Raw genomic sequence first — 20,914 nt, 5'->3', positions numbered from 1 at the left:
TGTTTTTCTTTCTCAGTTTTCTTTCGTTTGTTTTTATGATTCGTCGTCTAGCAAGACTTTGTTTATTTTGATTTCTTATCTTCGTACAATGTGTTTTTTATTTCCCGTTTAGTGTGGTATTTATTTGATTCAGCTTGAAAGATTTGCTTGAACTCTGCCGTTTTATGTTATTAACATGGATGATGTGAGTTTGTTCGTAGATTCATCTTTTTTGTTTTTAGCTATTTTAAATTTGTATCGTATCGATATACTCTATCAATTTAAATGAATGGATATCATTTATTTATTTTTTATAAGAAAAAAGCTATTAAAGTAACATATGTAGTTTGTTGAGATATTTATGAAAATCAAAATAGTTTTTAATCAAAGTTAAAATATTGAGAATTAACATGGAAGTAACATGTGGCCTAAAAAAACTTATTTTATATATATATACACACTATTGATTGATTTAAAAGAATAATTTTATATTGTCTGTACTTTAAAAAGGAAAGTTAAACACATTCTTCCCTTCCCCCTCCTAAACCCTTATTCCAAATACACTTTTAGACCCTTCGCATTACCATTAAAATGGACAAAATCCTTTCAAAACCATTAAGTTCGTAACTCCCGATCATTTTTTTGCGTGTTCATAAGCCCTTCGATAGATATTTATGGAACATGGGTCAAATAGGAGGGTCAAAAGACAACCACCTATTTACTCCTTAGCAACAAGATTGAGGAATCTCTTGCGAGAATTTCATAGCATATAAGGGTTACTTGTCATGTCTAGAAGGGGCTCCTCAGAAGCTCCTAGTATTTTACTTAAAGGAGAATGCTAACCATTGTCCTTGGGTATTGGATAAAGGGATAAAAATAGAAATATAGCATTGGAAAATGATAAAAAAGGATAAATTTAATTTTTTAAAAGTCAAAATGTTGTTGAAACCAATATAAACATCGTATTTTTGATTTCCTTAACCATTGCCCTCAGGGCAATGATTAGCAAGACCCTTACGATTCTTCTAAATGATGTAAGTAGTGTTTCATTACCTCATTTAATTAATAAATAAACTTTCCTTTCTATAAACAAATAAATAGATACACTACCACAAGCAAGTCTGCATGCTGAAACTTTTCTATATTCATTCAATGAAACTTAACAATTTTATGTTGTCATCCAAAGGCTAAGCAACTCAACCACTCTTTGCTTTATTCGTCCCACCTCAAACTTGACCAATGTTATTCTTTTTCATTTTATTGATTATTGAGTTGAGAGTGATCAGTGACATTGGTTTATATATAGTGACGACTTGGTTTAATTATTTATGAAACGAAAACAAATTTGTTTCTTGCAGTGTCGGTATCTTCTCTATATGAAATTGAAACCTCCTGGATGCAGCCAAAGCCAACCACCCCATACTATACAAATATTTTATTTTCTTTCAATAGAATCATTTTTATTATGACAAATTGATCATCACATTTTTGAGCTAGAGTCAATAGCTTAAAATTTTTGCAAATCGACAAAATGTTATCTCCATTGAGTTAAGATCCTCTCCGTTAACATATTTTGGTATGACGATATTAAAGTGAGATTCACTGAAATGCTACATGTTTATTTAATGTGTCACATCATAATCTCTAAGAAAAGAGTATGTATGTGTCAATTTGTAAAATTCAAAAATTATTATCACCCCTCTCAATTTTTATTTTTATTTTTACCGGTATTAACAGTTTTAAGCTCCAATTTTCCGTTCACACTCCACTCCTCTAGTGATGTATTTTCCATCAGTGACTACCTACTTAATGTGGACCATTATAGGTCAAATAATGATGTGGCTCGACAACCTTCCAAATTTTCGTCTCCTGGGTCAGCATCAACATCAAGGCTCCCTTGTTTTTTTTGCCTTTATTGGTGCAAAGAGTTGACTTAAATGCTACAAAACAACATGGAATGTGCTTTTGTCTCAAAACAGAAGCTATTTCTGTTTTCTCTGCCTTTTATATGGTTCAGCCTTGCTCTTCACATGTATGCTTTTCATTAGAAAGAGCTTTTGAGGTGTGCTGATAAATTTTAAACAAATAATTTGATGTGTGATTGTCATGGAATGTGCTTTTGTCTCAAAACACAAGCTATTTTAAACAAATAATTAGAAAGAACTTTTCATTAGCTAACATTTGAACCAAAGGGGCTGCTACTTTAGTATCAACAACTACGGAAAATACTCACATAATAAAGATATTGACACGTAGACAACGATAATAATTTGAGAAAATAGTATAATTCGATTTAAGTGTCATTGTCATAGTGTCGGATACCAATGCATGCCTGAAATTGAACATGCATCTCTGAGGAATGTTCATGCCCGAAATTGACATTCAACGTGTAAAATCGATTTTGACATATTTAAAAAAATATTTAGATATTCATTCGAAAAAGGCCACAGTTCAAAGGACCAAATGTGGAATAATCAGATTGGAAGCAGTAGATTGTAGCAGTGTAGCACTAACTAACAGGAAAACTGCTATCATGTCTAGAGTCTTACTCTTAACACTTAATAAGTCCCTATTCCTATCCTGCTGAGAAAAAAAATCTCAATCCAACTTTTCATCCATCTTATCATTTTGGTAATCAAATGTAATGCTAAGCCGACACCAAAAGGGAAAGCTTAAACAGAAAGAAAGAGAAGCTATGCAATCCTTTTGTTTTTCCTTTTACTTCTTTTCAACTCATAGGTTTAATTAAAGCAAACCTCTAGAGGAAACCAAAGCATCCAAAAAGCAACTCCCAATTTTGACTTCACTTTACTCATTGCAAGTAATTTGCTAAAAATATCACTTTTGTCACACATAAAACATTACATCATAGTGGCATCAAGGGCCCACCTTCATAAACTTTTTGAAATCATATGGTCTAACTGTTGGTTTTGCTAATTATTACTCTCTCTCACTCTTGTTTTCATTTTCACATAACATCTTCCAACTAAAATTTCTAAGAATATCATATGAACAGAACACATGTTTGATTTTGACAAATCTTTATAGGAAATTTCAAAGGTAAATGAGTGTTGGCTAGTTCAACTAGTTTGAGCTAATGTCAAAGGAGTTAAAGAAGTTAACGGATCTCGGTTTAAATCATAATGAAGGATAAAATACAGATAAAACAATTAACATACTAACATTTGTCTATCTAATAAATAATTACGAGGGTAATATTACATTATAGTTCAGAAATTGGATTTTGTATAAAAGAGATATACTTTCCATGCACACAAGATCAATTCTCATTCAAAGGACATATAGCTTAATTAAATGTATATAGCATAATTTACAAGTATAACCAATAAAAGAGTAAAATCAGAATAGTATGAAAAAGAAAGAAAGAAAATGAGTTCATAGAATGAACTCATTGAAAATTTGAAAGTTATCTAAAATACAAAATACTAAGTTGCTTCCTTCATCTCTCTATTCATCCATGGCAAAGTTGAAGTGAGATTAGAATTAACCATATGAGAGTGTGATGAACTTGATACCTTATCCTTCCTAGACCAAAGCCAAATCTTTGATATAGAAAAACTTTCACCTTTCCTAGCAACATTCATTTTTTTCCCCTCAACATCTCCACCAACAATGGAACAATTCCCATTTTGACCAAACCCTCCCTTCAATTGTCTCATACTAGCACTATTTCCTCCTCCCTCACCTTTATTAGGGCACAAAGCCACTACCAAATCTGAATCAGCAACAACATATTGGTAAGAACCCATTGAATAGCATCTCCTTACATCATCAACAATACTTTTAGTTGTACTACTACATTCTCCTTCATTTCTTTCCACACCCCCCTCTCCATTATTTGAGCTTCTAAATTTCCCAAGCCTAACAGAAAAAACCCTTTTCCCACTCATTATATGATTTTCTGCATGCTTGTTAACAGAAGCAGCATCACAAACAACACTATCAAAAACCCTATCTTCTTCCCTTAAACTCTCAAAATCATACACAGGATTTTCAAAGGCAAATCCATGTTCATAAAGACTCCCTCTACAAAGAGGACAAGTTGAATTCGAAAGAAGCCACGTGTCGATACAATCAATATGAAAAGCATGATTACAAAGAGGCAACAATCTCAACATGTCTTGTTCTGTGAATTGACAAAGACAAACAGCACAATCAAATGGTTCCTTCAAACCTATTATCTCTTTGTAAAGGAAAACTGGTAAAGCATCAATGAAAGCTTGATCTAAACCTGAATCATGAAGATTGAAGAGTTGTTGCAATTGTCTTTGATAAGGATCAGGTTCAGACATTTGAGGGTAGTTATTATTGGATTGAGAATTTGATAAAGAAGATCTTTTTCTTATGAGAAATCTAACAAACAGTTGAAGGATACCAGAAATGAAAAACACAATAGCTAGAATCACTATGATGAAAATAACTAAATGGTTCATTCTAATCACTAGAACAACACCAACAACAAGAAGATTTGGAAATTATAGTGGGGGTGTAAATAGCAACATGACTGCTATGACAGATTTGAGTTTGAACCCAATACATTTGTTCAAATGATGATGTTTGTTTGAAACAAAGATGTAATCTTTGCTTATTTTGAGGTCAACCCAAATCATGCATTGTGAAAAACAATTAATAGAACTTCAATTCTTGCAAGCCTAAAAATAAAAATAAAAATGAAAAAATGGTTATTGAAATTTGTGTAGGTTACTGAAGAGTAGTATAGTGTGGTAGTTAGAACTTACATGGTTTAAGGTTGAAGGTTGAATAACCTTAATTGTTGAAAATGATGATTGTCACAGCAGCTACTTGTTTCTGTGTTACAGACAGACAGGTGAAAGAGGAACGGAAAACGGAGTCACTTCCAAAATCTAAGGTCTTTGTTTTGGTTTTGGATCCCTTTATCCAACATAAGACACAATGGATTGTGGGCTTATTTAGAAAATAAGTTCTAGGATTCTTGTTTTGACACACCCCTATTTTGGCTAGTACAACACTTAGCATGTGTTTGGTTGTGCGGTGAGCAAAATTGATTTTGATAAGAATTGATTTTTGTTAAAAATAATTTTGGTTAAAAGTCATTTGTGTTTGTATACATTTATGAAAAACTGAGTTGAACTTTAAATGTGTGTGAGAATCAATTATAGAATAAAAAACTACAAATTGTAGTTTTAAGTAGAATCAATTATGGAGGCAGAATCAATTCTACTCGACAAGAATCAAACATGTTAGAATCAATTCTACATCTCCAGAATTAATAACGGCCCCTCTAGAAGTTGAACCGAAAATACACTTAGACTCATTTTTTTAGGGGTCTTTGGACTTTAGAAAAGTTCATTTTTAGATGGAAAAATTGTTCATGAGTTTTTTTTTTTTTTTGTCCATAAGTTCAATTTATAGAATGTCATATTGCTTCAAAGCTAGAGATGACACTGGGTATCCACAAATGTGTTTAGTAGTCATCTACGTACTATTCGTTCTGCCGAAAAAAGTTTGACAAATGTACTAGTCTTATATTCGTGCAGATATCTGATATTAGACAATCACTGATATAAATTTTTTCAAAAAAAATAAATAAATTATAATTTGTTTTATTTTATTTTATTTTTGATAATTATGTAGAATTTCTTCCCCCTCTTTTAAAAACGAAAAAGGAGTACTAACGCGTAAAAATATCAATAGATTACACTCTCACTTTGACAAAAAAAATTATTAATCAAACGATGAATTGCTACAAATCAGAAATCATAGTGGGTTTCCTTCATGTAGGTAATATTTATGTTTAAGTTTGTTAAAAAAAAAATTATGTTTAAGTAATATCATATTTTAGTTATTTCACTAATTTATTAACTACGGATAACTACGGGTATGGATACTATTATTTCCTCCCATGTATTCATTAAGTAACATGTAATTGAAATATCAATTTATTTTATCCGTTAATATCCATTAATCTATTCATCCCATGCTTGTAGGTTGTGGCAGACTTTATCCACATTTTTGGATTTATTTTATCATCCCTACTCAAAGCTAACTGCGTTAATGTTACGTTTTCACGTTTGTGGATGGATTTTAGTTTAAAGAATACTTTGATCCCATGTTTTTTTAGTGTTTGAAAATTGAGTTTTTCCTTCTAGACAACAAACGAAGTTTTATGATTTTTGTTGTGAGAAACGAAAATTGTTTCACTCACAAATAAACTTACGAAGTTCTATGATATTGGATTGGCGAGAACTTCAATTTATGGCGTCGTGCCATCAAAATGACACTCATTGGAAGAAACAAGTTCGGTTTTGTGGATGAATCCTTACCAACTCCGTTAGAGGAAGATCCAATTCTGAACTTTGAACAACTTTAATCGCGGTGTTGTTCTACCTTTGATTGAACATCTTCAATCCGAGTACTCTATGATCTTTCGCATGTGATTTCATTAATCTTTTACTTCAGGGTCAATTTTTACACTTTCCTTCGATAAGTCAGTGTTCCAGCTATTTTTCTTCAAGATGAAGCTCAACACAAATGTTTCACGCTATATTGGTACCCTCTAGACACAAGAATAGTGAACAATGTTGCAGAATCATCTGCATATCTAAGAAATTTGAATCAAGTGCAATTTCTATAGTTCTTAAATGCTTTGAGATCACCATTGCATGTCCGAGCTTTACTCTTATTCACACCACACAAATGTTGATGGAAGCACACTTCAAATTAAAGATCATTGGTGACTTAAAATACTTCTAGACCTTGATATAGCTAAATCACCAAAAGGCATCCATAATGGAACCTTACATGCATTTCAATGACTTTATATACGTCTAATTGGTCGCCTGATGTACTTGACAATTTCATGACCAGAAATCACACATTTCTAGTCAACAAAATTAATCAGTTTATGTCTTAACCAAGGACAAATCAATCACATTCAAGAAGATCAACTTCAGGTTTTTGAGTATAGAGCTTTGGCATCTGTCACCTCCAAACAGTTAGGGCTCAAACAACTATCAAGAGATTTTGACATAACCTTCCAATCATCCATGATATTATGGGATAGACTTTCTACAATACATTTGGCCTAAAACCATATCGGTCATGCATGTATGTTCAAACATGCTTCTTAAAGCTCATTCATGTGAATTCACAAGCTCAATTGGCATGCTCACTTACCAAGGCCCTTTCCCAAGTTTTAACTTCAAAATTACACCTCCCAACTTAAGGGAAAGTATAACACTAACTCCAAATCTAACTGAGTTAGTCAGTCAGTTAGGTGGTTAAACTCAGCTAGGTACTTCTGCAAACCGGTTCATTAAAATTTGCGTATCCGAACCCGTACCACTTACCGATGCGACTTGTGAACCGTGTGACTATGGTTTCAAATGCCATTATTTGCTCTCTAATATACTCCGGTGTGTGTAGTGGTGTACGATGACAAATCACAACTGCAGAAAGGAGGCAAAGATCATTGGTTTGTTTAAGTTTTTCCATTTATCTCACATCCTTCGCTGCCTTTTCACACAACTAATCTAAGGCAATTTTGTATGAACCTAGGTAAACCTAGTGAAAGAAGGCACGCAATTATATAATTACTAGACTTACCAAATGAAATATAAACGAATAAGTTATAACATAATGAATGTATAGTAACCAATAAAAGTAGCATGATAAAGTTTAAGTTAGCCCTAATTTAAAATAATGATAACAAATCGATAAGGTCATAATCTAGTTATTGTTAACGTTTTACATTCATCATCATACGTTACGAAATATTTCATGGTTAACGACATTTGATAGGGAGAACACTCTTCTTTCTTCTATATCCATATCAGATGCACCACTTAGAAGTCTAACATTTGATCTTAATGCTAATAATTCTGATTGTCTCCTATTAATTGTGACGCCGTCAATTCCATCACGTTTACTAATTACATTAATACTCATTCTGCATCTCATAAGTAAACGTAAGAGTCACCTTAGACAATAAGAATTTGGTCAATAAGAATTAATGTCATAATAAACTGTCAATTTAAATCTACTTTGCACTCTTTCATTAGTGTGACAGCATTTGCTACTCGCATAGTAGTACTGAACACGTTAGAAATTATCATGCAAATGACTTTTTATCCATTGATAAGTGTCGGAAGAACTTTGTTCTAATTATGTATCCTATATGCTTCTCATATTAGTTGGTAGTTAATAGATCAATCGAATATCCATTTGTTTATATATGCTTGTTTCCACACTATGCATTTGTAACTGTATAAAGTTCTAATCCTTAAAAGATTGTATCAAGTTCCAACCCTTATAATTATACGATAGAGATGAAAAGTGAGATTGGTTGGCTTTATATCACACTAAGTCAAAATTCATTAGTGTATTTGATGAAATCTAAAGGAATGCCTTTTCTTTTTAACATCATCCCTTACCAAACTAACTTATAATATGGTATTTGCTATTAAGTTGCAGCTTATAACGATGAAAACTGGATCTGTAGCAACAATTGTAAATTGATTATAACACAAACGAAGTCATGAGGATTGATAAAATACTTAATTTGGATTACAAAACCATCAACATAAGGGCATTAGATGATAACTAAAAGTATACTTGCAACCAAAATAAAAATAATCCAGCAACATTGAATAAAGTTGCAATTTGAACATATGCAAAATGCCAACAGGACCAAAATTGCACAAATGCAAATTACACGCAACCAATCTCAATTTTGTTTGACGGACTCAACCTTCACACGGACAATTTTGATCGTAATTGGATCGAATGGGGCTGTAAAAACATGAAGAAAAAAATGTTATATTAAAGTTCGAATGAACACGCAGAATAAACATCAAACATAAATAGATTACTAACCTTTCAAGGAATGCAACACCAACATGGTTTCAACATCATGTTCAGCCATTAGAGGTTTGATGATACGTTGATAGAATTCGTTATAGTTGTATGTAAACTACAAACAAATGAGGGTGTCAACGCACGTGTATATATAGAGTGGAATGGAAAGTTTGAATCATAGTTATATGTGTACATAGAGGACGATGATTGAGTAGTTTGAATCTCATATTCATTGCATAAATCTATATCAAAGGTCATGATAAACGCTTGAGTGTTTAATGGTTAGTTGGGAGTGATAGAAGTCAATATTCTTGTAATTATTGTTGTAGTTATTTGTATTTATTATCATTCATGTTTGTCATTATTTGTATTTATTCTCATTCATGGTCGCATTAAATGATAGAAAGGGAAGGAAAACTTAGAGTGTTTAGGGCTAAATGCTAGCTTGACCCGTAGGGGGTTGTTATGGGATCTACGGCTGAGACGTAGGGGGTTGTTGACTGACTTGATTAGCATTAACTATGTCTTCAATCGCACTAAAAGTGTGCTATTCGTTTTCAATTGACATTAACTAAGTTATATGAGAGAAAATGAGGAGTTTGAAAATAGAGTTTGAACCAATGAGTGTGATTAAGTGTGAAAATAAAATTTGAATCAACGGGTGAAATTAGATTAGCAATAAATATATGTTTAGGAGGGAAAAATGCTAGGGATTAGGGAAAATTAGGGCAAACATGTTCTCTTCTATATGATATCTACGGCTGAGAGTTTGAATCAACGGGTGTGATCAAGTGTGAAAGTAGAGTTTGAACGGGTGAGATTAGATTAGCAATTAGTGCAGGGGTTGTTGACCAATTTGATTAGCATTTATTACGTCTTCAATTGCATTAACTAAGTTATATGAGAGACCATTTTCAGAGTTTGAATCAACGGATGTGATCAAGTGTGAAAATAGAGTTTGAACGGGTGAGATTAGATTAGCAATTAATGTAGGGGGTTGTTGACCGACTTGATTAGCATTTAATACGTTTTCAATTGCATTAACTAAGTTATATGAGAGAACATTTTTAGAGTTTGAATCAATGGGTGTGATCAAGTGAGAAAATAGAGTTTGAACGGATGAGATTAGATTAGCAATTAGTACATGTTTAGGAGGGAAAAATGCTAGGGATTAGGGCAAAGTAGGGTGAATTAGGACAAATATAGTAGTTAACCAAGTCTAACTTTTATAATAAAGGATATTCTGACTCAACCATTATTTTTTAGACTTGAGTTGAGATGAGAATAACTTGAACTATGTACTGGTTGATTTTATGAATGAATTTTACGGCAATGGAAAACATAGAATTTTGAGAACGTTGTATTAACAAAAAGATTTTGTAAACAAAAACCATTTGATATCTGACTTCATTAGCTTAACACCGACTAAAACCAATATCAGGTAAGTCTTCATTTCTCTTGGCATTGTAATTTGTAATGTGGTGAAACAATAAAAGAAGCAAAGACTAAGTTTAGCCATTGATTGAACCGATTGTTAGATAATTAAAGAATCAAGAGAAAGCCGATCAGTAAGCATGAAGAGATGTAAAGTTGTTCAGTGTGTCATTTCCAATGCCTTGGACTACTAGAGTCTAGAGAGACATATCACCCCCAATTTCGCTGATAACTTTCTCCACCTATACACATGAAAACGGTAAAAAAATGGATGTAGCACAAGCAAGAGAATTGCTATTCCCACATTTTGTTTGGCTGTGCCACACGAGTAAAATACGAAAATGTCTTTCAGCAGTTTGCTACCGAAGTTTTTAGGCAACCGGCGGCAGTTAACTGCCGAGGAAAACCTCGGTAGTTAACTGCCGAGGAAATCTGAACTTAAACAATTTCGATAGTAAACTGCCGAGGAAATCTTCATCTATAAAACATTTCAAAATCATTCTAACAGTATTTTTACAGAAAGTTTTAAAATTCATCATAACAGTTCAAATAACAAATAAATATTGGTGCAAATGCACAACTTAATTAAACCAACATTTTTGTACATTAAACAAAGTAAAAAAAGCCCATGAAATTAAAAATAATGTCATCAAAGTAGAAATATACAAATATACAAATATACATAACTCAATGTCATCAAAAGACTAAAACTAAAAAATAAGTCCTAAAAAAGGAAAATAGTACTACTGGTCCTGATCCTGATGATGGTGCCTCCTCCTCGGCCTCTGGGCTCTCCTCCTGGTCAAAATCGGCGCGATCTGCTCCCTCATATGGGTCATGGCCTCATACCACTGCTGAGGGGTCATGCTCATGACCTCCTCCTGGCCTAATTGCGCATCAGCGTAGGCAACAACGCCACTAACCATGTCATAGGTGTCAGGCGAGCTTCTCGCCTCATACCGCTGCCACTGCTCTGCTCTTCATTTGCAGGCCTCGGAAGATCTCCTGGAATAGGTGGCAAGATCTGAGGGTGAAACACCCTAGTGTACCACAGGACATAGCCATCCGCCACCCGCCATGTATCCTCTCCTGCCTGCTCACCCCGAGCGTCCGCCTTAAGCGTGTGAGTGCGGAAGTCGACGAACATCTGCACAATGGAAGGCGGGGGGAGGTCCCTAACATCAGTCGGATGTCTGGGGATGGTCTGCACGTATCCGTACTGCCTCAAAACCCTCTCGGGAAAGTGACGGTACACCCTACGGACGCCGCACATAATCCATCCAGAATACCAGAAAACCTCCTCGAAGTCATGGATCTCTCTGTGCTCCTCGTACGGCCTCCAACATACATCATCTAACTGTATACGATCGAGCAGTGACCGATACGTGATCCCCTCCCCATGACCCTTCTGGAGCTTCCACCTCGCTGCAACCGGATAGTTTTCCAGGTAGTCAGTGTTGAGATCAACACTGAAAAACCCTGGAAAATGCGCCAAAAACCATGCCTGCACAAACCAAACAAATAACATTTATAAATTATTACGCACGGAAAAATATAACAAAAAATTAAAAGTTCACAAAAAAATAAAGTTAACATAAATATAAAATTTCAGTTTTCTTACAGTGAGCAGTGTCACGCTCCCCCCAAGCGCTCTGTGTCCAGGCCTACATGCATCCGCCAACTCGCCGTATAGGTAGGCGAGGGTCATAGCTCCCCAGGAATAATTACGCATCCCTGCGTAGCCGTCCGCCATGGTCGTTAAATATATCAGCTCGATGCGCTTGTTGCTTCTATCGCCAAACAACAAGCATCCGACCAAGTACAGAAGGTAACACCGGACGCAGTATGTCCTGACCCTCTCCAGCTCCTCAACCTCCTCAGGATCCTCCGTACCCGCCAATACGTTGGCCCTACCAAGGTACGAGGTATATAAGTCCCTCAACCTGGGGTAGCTAATGTACCCACCGTACTCCTGGTTGCAGATCTTCTCATCCTCATGCTGGGCCACACCAAGATACGTCATCAGCAGTGCCGCTCCCTCATGCTTGGGCATCTTCTTCCCATGGGCCAACATCCGCCCCTCAATAGGAAGATGCGTGAGACATGCGACATCATCCAATGTCACAGTCATCTCCCCCATCGGCATGTGGAAGGTGCTGGTCTCCGGATGCCACCTCTCGCATAAAGTAAGCAGCAGGGCATGAGGCACGGTGGAGTACCCCAAGTAGACCAAGTCATGTAGCCCGCTCTGCTGAAGCGCATCCCAAAACCAATTCTCATTCCCGTTAGGGCGTCCGAGAGTGAGAATCTTCGCCCCATGATTAATCGATTTAAGCACGCGGGTCTTACGAACCTGAAATAATAGAAAAAAAAATATGGATATAATAATTAAACATAAAAACACATAACAATGTATACAGTGTATATAATAATTAAAAACACATATAAACAAAACAATTAAACATAAAAAATAGAATTAAAAAAATAAACATATAACAGTGTATATAATAATTAAAACAAACACACATTTAAAGAAAATAATTAAACATAAAGAAAAAGAATTAAAAAAACACATATAGAGGTGGATATAATAATAAAAACAAACACACATTTAAAGAAAATATTTTAACATAAAGAAAAACCAATTAAAAAAACACATATAAAAGTGGATATAATAATTAAACAAACTCACATTTAAATTAAAGAAAATATTTTAACATAAAGAAAAAACAATTAAAAAAAATACACTTACATTATTTGAATTCTACCAGAGTGGCAACGCCACATGACCGGCATAAGAGTGGAGCAAGGACAAGTCAGCCGGTCCACCAGGAAAGGGAGGGTCCGAAGGTAACACCTCCGGTGCAGCAGCTGCTGCAATGTCATCCTCGTCTCCTGCATCCTGCTCATGTGGTATATGATCCTGGTCATATCCACCGTCCGTCACATCATGATGTACCTGATCCTGATAGTTCAGGTACTCCACCCCAGTCTGGTCAACAGGCTGTGACGGGTCAACAACATGTGACTCCTCAGGCTGTGTAGCCTGAGAGCTTCCTGAGCCATCTCCCCTCCGACCTCTACCCCTCTTTGGGATGTGGGCACTCTGTCTCTCCCTGCGGTGGCTCTGAGTCATGGCACGCCTACCACCAATCATCCTCGATGGATCAATGGGGTCCTGATCGGCCATATCTACAAAAAATAAAAAATAAAAATTAATATCATTCAACCACTTTATCAACAAACAGTAAACCTAAACAAAACCTACACTTTCACATTCAACCTAAACATAACCTAAACATAACCGCTTTCACATTAAACCACTTTACCAAAATAAAGACATTGATTGAACCTAAACATTATCATACACATTATCATTAACATTCAAACGCAAAAAATCAAATGCATTATCATACACATTCAACCTAAACTAAACATAATTCAATATACACATTCAACCTAATTCAATATACACTTTTTCAATATGCATTCAACTTAATTCAACATACACGTTTTCGAATTACAATCAAGATCGTATCCAATACCTAAACTAACTAAATAATCAATAAAATTGTCATTGACACATTTTATCAAACACTTTGTGTGCAAAGTATCAAACATACTCAAAATGTGTTATTTTGCCACCAATCAAAATCACATTATACCCTAACATCATTCAATCATCAATTAAACCAACTACATTCAATTATAAACTACATGCACTCATAAAAAAGTCAATTCCTACATCAACCCTAACCACATGAAAACTACCATTTTTTTTTTAAAAAAAACCTACCCAAACTAACATTATGATTAAAAATGAGTCAAGATACTTACTTGTGATTAAATGGAGATGATGCACTTGATTTTGCTGAAAAATCGAATTTGGAGAAGTTAGATGGTTTGGAAGAAATTTTGAAGAATGAAGAAAACTGAGTTTCTGCGTTCTGGTTATGTCCAATTTTCCTCGGCAGTTAACTGCCGAGGAAATCCTCGGTAGTTAGCTGCCGCCGGTTCACTAAAAACTTCGGCAGTTAACTGCCGAAGGGCATTTTCGTATTTTACTGGTGTGGCACAGCCATACTATATGTGGGAACAGCAATTGTCCACAAGCAATGCATCAGAAGCGTGATTAACAACTTTTACCTATACACATATAAGGAACATAAAAAGTACAGGATGCATACAAAACATTAGATTCAAGCCAAAGAAGATTAAGAATTTTTCAGGATTCAGAATTTTTCATTCATGTTTCACTCTAGAATTGAAGAGAGAAAAAAAACAAGAACTAAATAAATAAAATGGCGTGACACGTTTAATCAAGGTAAGAGAGAGAAACAATAAGAAAGAGGGAGTGCTACCTTGGAAGGAAGAATCTTCCATGTATTTCTGCATCAAAGGAAAAGAATATCAAGAGCAACAAATAATCAATTAAGATGTACTTCTCAAATATTCATAACTTAGAGAAAGCTTGTATATCATAATGAGCATCATATCAATGTCATGTGGTGATCAAAGCCTCAGATAGTAACATAACATGTAAGCAAAATGCATGGAAGTGAACAGGTCGAAAGTGCTCAACATCTGTTTCTTCATTGTGATATTTTTGGCTCCCTTTGACAGCAAGTTCAGTTGTGGCTTGGTGTTTCAGGTGTTGATCATCAAAGTCTTTGTGCTCACTTTTTCCAATTTATTAATTACTTAGGTGGCTTGAGGGCTTGTCGATCATTTCTCCAGTTACTTTGGCTTCTTTGTGTTTGGTTAGTGTGGAATGAACGTAATAATAGACTATTTAATAATTCATACACTTCCATTACGGAGCTTATGGAAAAGGTAAAATTTCATTTATACTGGTGGTTGAGAGCTAATAATGTCACTTTAGTATATGGTTGTCAGCAGTGGTGGTCGGACTCGTTGTCTTGTTTGGGTATCGGCTAATGCTTGTTTTATAATTATTTGACAGACACTTTGTATTTTGAGTGACCTCTTTAATACGTCTTGTGTTAAAGAGGTGTCTTTGTTAGTGTGAATATATACCATTTTTGTTTCTTCAAAAAAAAATTCAAATTACGTCGATATAATATTATACTAGTTTAGAGCCTCGGCGTTGCCCGGGTTAAATATTAAATAAGTTTGTGTGCACGTATACACGTGTAAGTATATTAAATTGAATTTATTTAAATTTACAATTATAATAATATCTTCAAAATAAACATAACTGGTGAGATGAATGTTCAATGCAAGAATAAAAAGTGTAACAAAATCAATAATGAATTAGTCCAAGTAGTGAGAGTTTTAGGTCCCTTTAAACATGTGGTCATGAGTTTGTTTCGTGACTCATGCGTACGAGAAAAAAAATCGATTGAAAGGGAAAAACCCACCTTTTGTGCCCCACCGATTCCTGACAGAGATTAGTCATCTCTAACTATGGTGAAATTTGTGAACCTATATCATGGTTACAAAAAAAAAAAAGTATAACGAATAAATAGACAAAAGACGTATAATTTTGTTTTTTTTTTGTCAAGTAGCTTAGTGGCTTGAATTCACTTTTTCAAGGTGAATAAGTGGGGGTGTCTGGGGTTCGAACCCCGGTCCCTGCATATAACAATGCATGTCCCTACCAACTGAGCTATGCTCACAGGGAAAAGGACATATAAATTAACTCCTTAAAAAAGTTATACGGCTTCACAACGATTATAGTTTTATAAAATATTCTATATTCATTTTTTTTTTGCTAAGCAAGGAGAGAGGACATGCATCAAGAGGAAACACCGACATCCCAACTAAGTTGGCACTTCGGGAAACCTCCATCCTATGCCACCAAACTCTAAAAATTAATTAAAAAAAGGAAAAATCTGTACAAGAAGATGGGACTAGGCCAAAACCCTCAGAAACAAGAAAAGAAAAAAAAAATGCAGCAGGCTACATGGATATAAGGTAACATGTAGTTAGGAAAACCTAGTCTATCACGAAAGAAATCAAGATGCAACTCTGTGGGCGGGTTCAATACTATTCCAATATCATCGGCTCCGCAATAAAAAGAAAACTAGGTTAATGTGACAGCAATAAATTTCGTAAAGCAATTTTAGAATCAAAATTGCTGATACCTCGGACATTCCAATAAAGGAAATTCATGATGAAGAAGATGGAGGAGTACCCTTTGCCCGGGTGTTGTACGGAGCCTTTCCTAACACTTGCCTTTTAACTGCTTGTTGCTGCTTTTTGGATAAAACTTGTGTGAAGCCTTCATCCGCCATCCGTTGATCATATTCACGAATACGTGCCTATAAATCCAAATCATTCTGGACATTCTTCGAAACTGGAATCTCTTGGTGCTGAACAGGAGCAACACACACAGGAGCAGTGTCATCTTGCATAATCACAACAGTTATTTCGTCACTTGCTTCATTTGTTGCAGTGTGTGTCTGAGTGTGTGCTTCCAACTCCATAACATCAGTAAAGGAGGGCTGAGTTGTGGCAGTAGCGTCATCTTCATATGTGACCGCAGTTTCATATATTTTTTCCAGGACATGAATTGAGGTGATGGGGAGCCTTTGCTGCAGTATTGGTTCTTCAATAAAGGTATGTCCAAAGTTTCATCTTCAGGATGGTCTTGGTGCAAAGCCGTAGCAACAACAGGAATGGGAACAACATATGTGCGGTGTTCAAGTTCTGATCTTGTGGGAACACACTATTTTGGTAATTCAGTGGCATCCGCTTGCGATATTAAGCTGCCAGCTGCATCGCTATTGACCGCCGGAGCTTCGAAGGCTATAGATGACCCGATGTCGTTGGGATTATCCTTAGGTTGCCATTTTTTCGACCTGCTGCTTCTGTGAAACAATACTTTTTTCCCTTTGTCAATCACATGCGTGTCCTTCACGGGGTGCAACCACCGACCACTAGTGATATGGTGTCCAATGTTTTTGCAGTGTGTGCAAAATGCTGGCAAACGTTCGTAGGTAACCCCAATTGCAAAAGAATAGTATGTCCTCTCAATCATTACCTCATTGAAGATATGCTTTGACGAGTCCATATCCACCAAAACGCATGCATAGTGTCTGAAGACTCGGTTCTGAGTGGCTGAATCAATAAGCAACGGAGTTCCAATTGCGCTTGCAATTTCTCTCAACGTGCGGTCCATCCAATATTCTTGAGGCAGCTCAAGCAATCTGATCTAAACCTGGGCATGTGTTTGTCGTTGTGTGCGCGCACAAAAATTTTTGGACCATTCAAAAAGCTGAAGTAAGCCTGGCTTAAGGTTTAATGTTCCCTTGGACTATACTGTTCGCAAATCATCATGGGAAGAAAAATAGAACTCGAAGTAGCCCTTTCCCAGTGGCGTCATCTTCCATGGGCCAATGTTTGTCCAAAGTTGTTGAAGCTTTGTCTGTACCTCCCTCGATCCATAGGGTTTGTCTCCTTTATTCAAGATGAGTCTGCCACGGAGGTTTCGCTTGCAAGCCTCAATTCCCTGTGCATAGGTCTCGTCAGAGATTGGGATGCATAGCGTCTTGCCACGGATAATCGGAGTTGGTAATGGTGTAGATGTGTCTGTCACGGTCGTAGCTGCAAGAGCTTGAGCAAATGATTTTTTCGGTGGATTACTGTTATTTGAGAGTGCAACCACGGTGGAGGGAGAGGGAGGTTTCACAGTGGAAGCCAATTCTGATTGCGAATCAAAATCCATGGCAAGGCTTGTGGTAGTTAGGGTTCAAAACAACAAAGTAACAGAGAAGAAAAGTGGAAGGGATTGCAAAGATGAGCAAAAATTGGATGAATCACGTAACACCTTACAATGTTGTTTTTCAAGTATGGCACTTGATAATTGCAACACCAATTAGCTAGGATGATGCAACAAGTATGACACTTAATATTCTATATTCATAGGAAGTTGGTTTAAATTTATGGTTGTTATTAGAAATTAAGATATTTTTCATCCGATAACATATTTCATCATTCAACGCAGAATGATATTATTATTTTTTACAATAACATAGATTGATATTTTGTAACATTGTTGCTTCACACAGTGCATTGAATTTTGATACTCTAAAATATCACCAACAACAAAATTAAATAAATATTAGCATAGAAAAATAATTAAGTTAATGTGAAATCATATTAGTAGAAGTTCACGAAGAAAAAAAATTTGATGCATATGCTCTACCATCCGTAAAAATCATATCGATTAAATATATGTGATCTCTATAAAATTTGACATTCTTCACATTCTAATCCAAATAAAGGTTCTACAAAATAATCAATAGTATATGAAAAAATGTACGATTTTTTTATAGCAGTGATATTTATCAAACCTGAATAATGAGAAAGGTTGATTTCAAAGGTGTAATTCTACTTGTTTAGCAAAACTCCCTTAATTTTTTTAGTCCTAAAAATATGCGAGTAGTTTTAATTTTAATTGGCATATGATGCTAAAAGATAAAGAAATAACAAATAATTTAAGCACTTTAAAAAATTAGGTTTTAAAGATAAAATATAACAAAAAACCTTTAAAAGAAAGAAAAAGATATAATATATATAGTTTGTTGAGACAATTATGTTACATAAAATTAGGTTTTAAAAGATAAGATATAACAAAAACAAAACAAAAATATATAATAAATTTAGTTCATTTTTTTTTTTTACAAAATAATATATTTAGTTTGTTAAGATATTTATTCTACATAAAAAATAATGAATAAAAAAATTATAAATTTATTTAAATAAAATACATGATATTATAAAAACATTAAATAATAAATTTACTTAAAGAACTTGTTGAGACATCTATGTATGTTAAATATTTAGATATTTAAATACTTATTTTATGATATTAGTGAACTAATAGGATGATAAGATTACTACTTTAATTAATAATACTTCAAATAATATATAACACTAGGATTTATCAAACTAAGGAAATCAAGAGAGAAGGAAGTAGGATGATATATTTTGATATCTCAAAATGGTGTGTTTTACATGAACCAAAGTGTGGTATTTATACTATTAAATTTACCACTATTACAAGTGTGAAATTATTTGTTTTACAATTCTAATTGAGTCAAGATCCGTTGACACCAGGTGTCAATGGATTCGTTGACACCAAATCTTAACCGTCTATTTTATTTGATCAAAAGCTCAAAATAGTCTTCATATTAACCCACGTTAATATTTATGCACACTGATGCATCATAAGGCTCACCAAATTTGCAATCACCGAAAAACTGGAATCAAAACACTGTTGCAATTTTGCATCGTGATACACTAATACTGCTTATTCTTTTACGACAAATTTGTTATTCATTGTCTACATCTCTATTGTTAATTAATTCCTCCTATCAACATGTGCCATATCTTTGAAAAAGATCGTAATTGGAGAGGATGACAATGAATTGGGGTATTCTGGATGGGTTTGTGTGAAAATGCTATTGTTTTAAATGATTTGGATGTATTAGTTTGTAAATCACTAAAAATAATTGCACATCTTTTTTTTCTTTTTGAAGGAGAAATAATTGCCCATCTGAATAGCTGCCAATTCTTAGTGTATCGGTAAATCAAGAGATGATGGGTATGAACGGTGGTATAATTGATTTGTAATTGAAATATGAAATTAGGTTAACAATATTTATATTTTAATTTTTGATTCAATTAATCTACACCATAATAGAATAGTGGGATTTTGATTTGCATAAGCAGCACATTAGATTGGTGAAATCTTTGAGAATGTGCAAGCACAGGAAGAAGATGGAAAACTATGGAATAAAAGATCATGTAGGTGTTGGTGTAAGCCCTAGAGGCCAATAGTTTATGTTAAACTTATCTTATGTATCATGACTTTTATTATTGAATAATACATGACATTCTTTATTATATTTAGATAATGTTAATAAAGTCCTTAGAATAGATAGTTCGTGTAATAATATATTAAGTGTGACTTAATCATGATATTACATTATCATAGAAAATGCTATTCTTAAATGTATATGTAGTCAAAGCTTTAATATGAATAAAGGATAATAATAAAGCGTCGAGACTATTATGTATGTAGACTGATGACCGCATCTCATGGGTTATAGATATGAGATATTAAGTCTATACATAGGTATAAATATTAGGAGTAATATTTATATTGGATTGACCCACCATGAGAATACTACATAGTAAGTTATGAAATTGTCATAAGATATTCTCACAATGATAATAGTGTATATCACTCTTAGACCTGAAACCACTATGATCCCTAGATGCGGACTCAAGTGCTTTGTTGCCATTCTAACGTTGTCTGTAAAAGGATAACCATAACGTTGGTTGATGGGTACTTGATGAATCATGCTGAGGGGCATGAGTGTCCTAGATGGGATTTGTCACTCCTCATTAACATGAGATATATCTTTAGGCCTCTTGATGAAATATGACTGTAAAACTGCATGGCCATGCCGAACTAAGTCAATATAAGATATTGGACTTATTCGTTAATCAGTATATTTCGGAATCAAGAAATATAAACATTGATCTATACAAGGGTGACAATATCTATGCCTTGGGATCAATAAAAATATCGAGACAAAGGAGTAATTGTACACATGAGTATTATCATGGAAAGGTTTCGTCAGATCACTTGACATTCTTGTCACTTGGG

General features: G+C 34.5%; 1 protein-coding gene and 1 long non-coding RNA gene across 2 annotated transcripts; both read right to left on the bottom strand.

Annotated features, from left to right (window-relative positions):
- Nucleotides 1-3,242: 3,242 nt before the first annotated feature.
- LOC25501278 (RING-H2 finger protein ATL47) lies at nucleotides 3,243-4,888 on the bottom strand. The gene is made up of 2 exons (XM_024771787.2): nucleotides 4,740-4,888; nucleotides 3,243-4,652 (listed from the first exon to the last, which is right to left on the bottom strand). Exon 2 carries the CDS (start codon nucleotides 4,431-4,433, stop codon nucleotides 3,426-3,428), a length of 1,008 nt encoding a protein of 335 aa, XP_024627555.1. The 5' UTR covers nucleotides 4,434-4,652; nucleotides 4,740-4,888; the 3' UTR covers nucleotides 3,243-3,425.
- A 3,637-nt stretch (nucleotides 4,889-8,525) lies between these two features.
- LOC120577313 (uncharacterized) lies at nucleotides 8,526-9,128 on the bottom strand. The gene is made up of 2 exons (XR_005643375.1): nucleotides 8,857-9,128; nucleotides 8,526-8,772 (listed from the first exon to the last, which is right to left on the bottom strand). It is a non-coding gene; the product is annotated as an uncharacterized lncRNA (long non-coding RNA).
- Nucleotides 9,129-20,914: the final 11,786 nt, after the last annotated feature.

Source organism: Medicago truncatula, chromosome 8 (genome assembly GCF_003473485.1).
Source record: "Medicago truncatula cultivar Jemalong A17 chromosome 8, MtrunA17r5.0-ANR, whole genome shotgun sequence".
NCBI lineage: Eukaryota > Viridiplantae > Streptophyta > Magnoliopsida > Fabales > Fabaceae > Medicago > Medicago truncatula.
The sequence above is the reverse complement of the archived record's forward strand: the minus strand, read 5'-3'. Positions and strand labels throughout refer to the sequence as shown.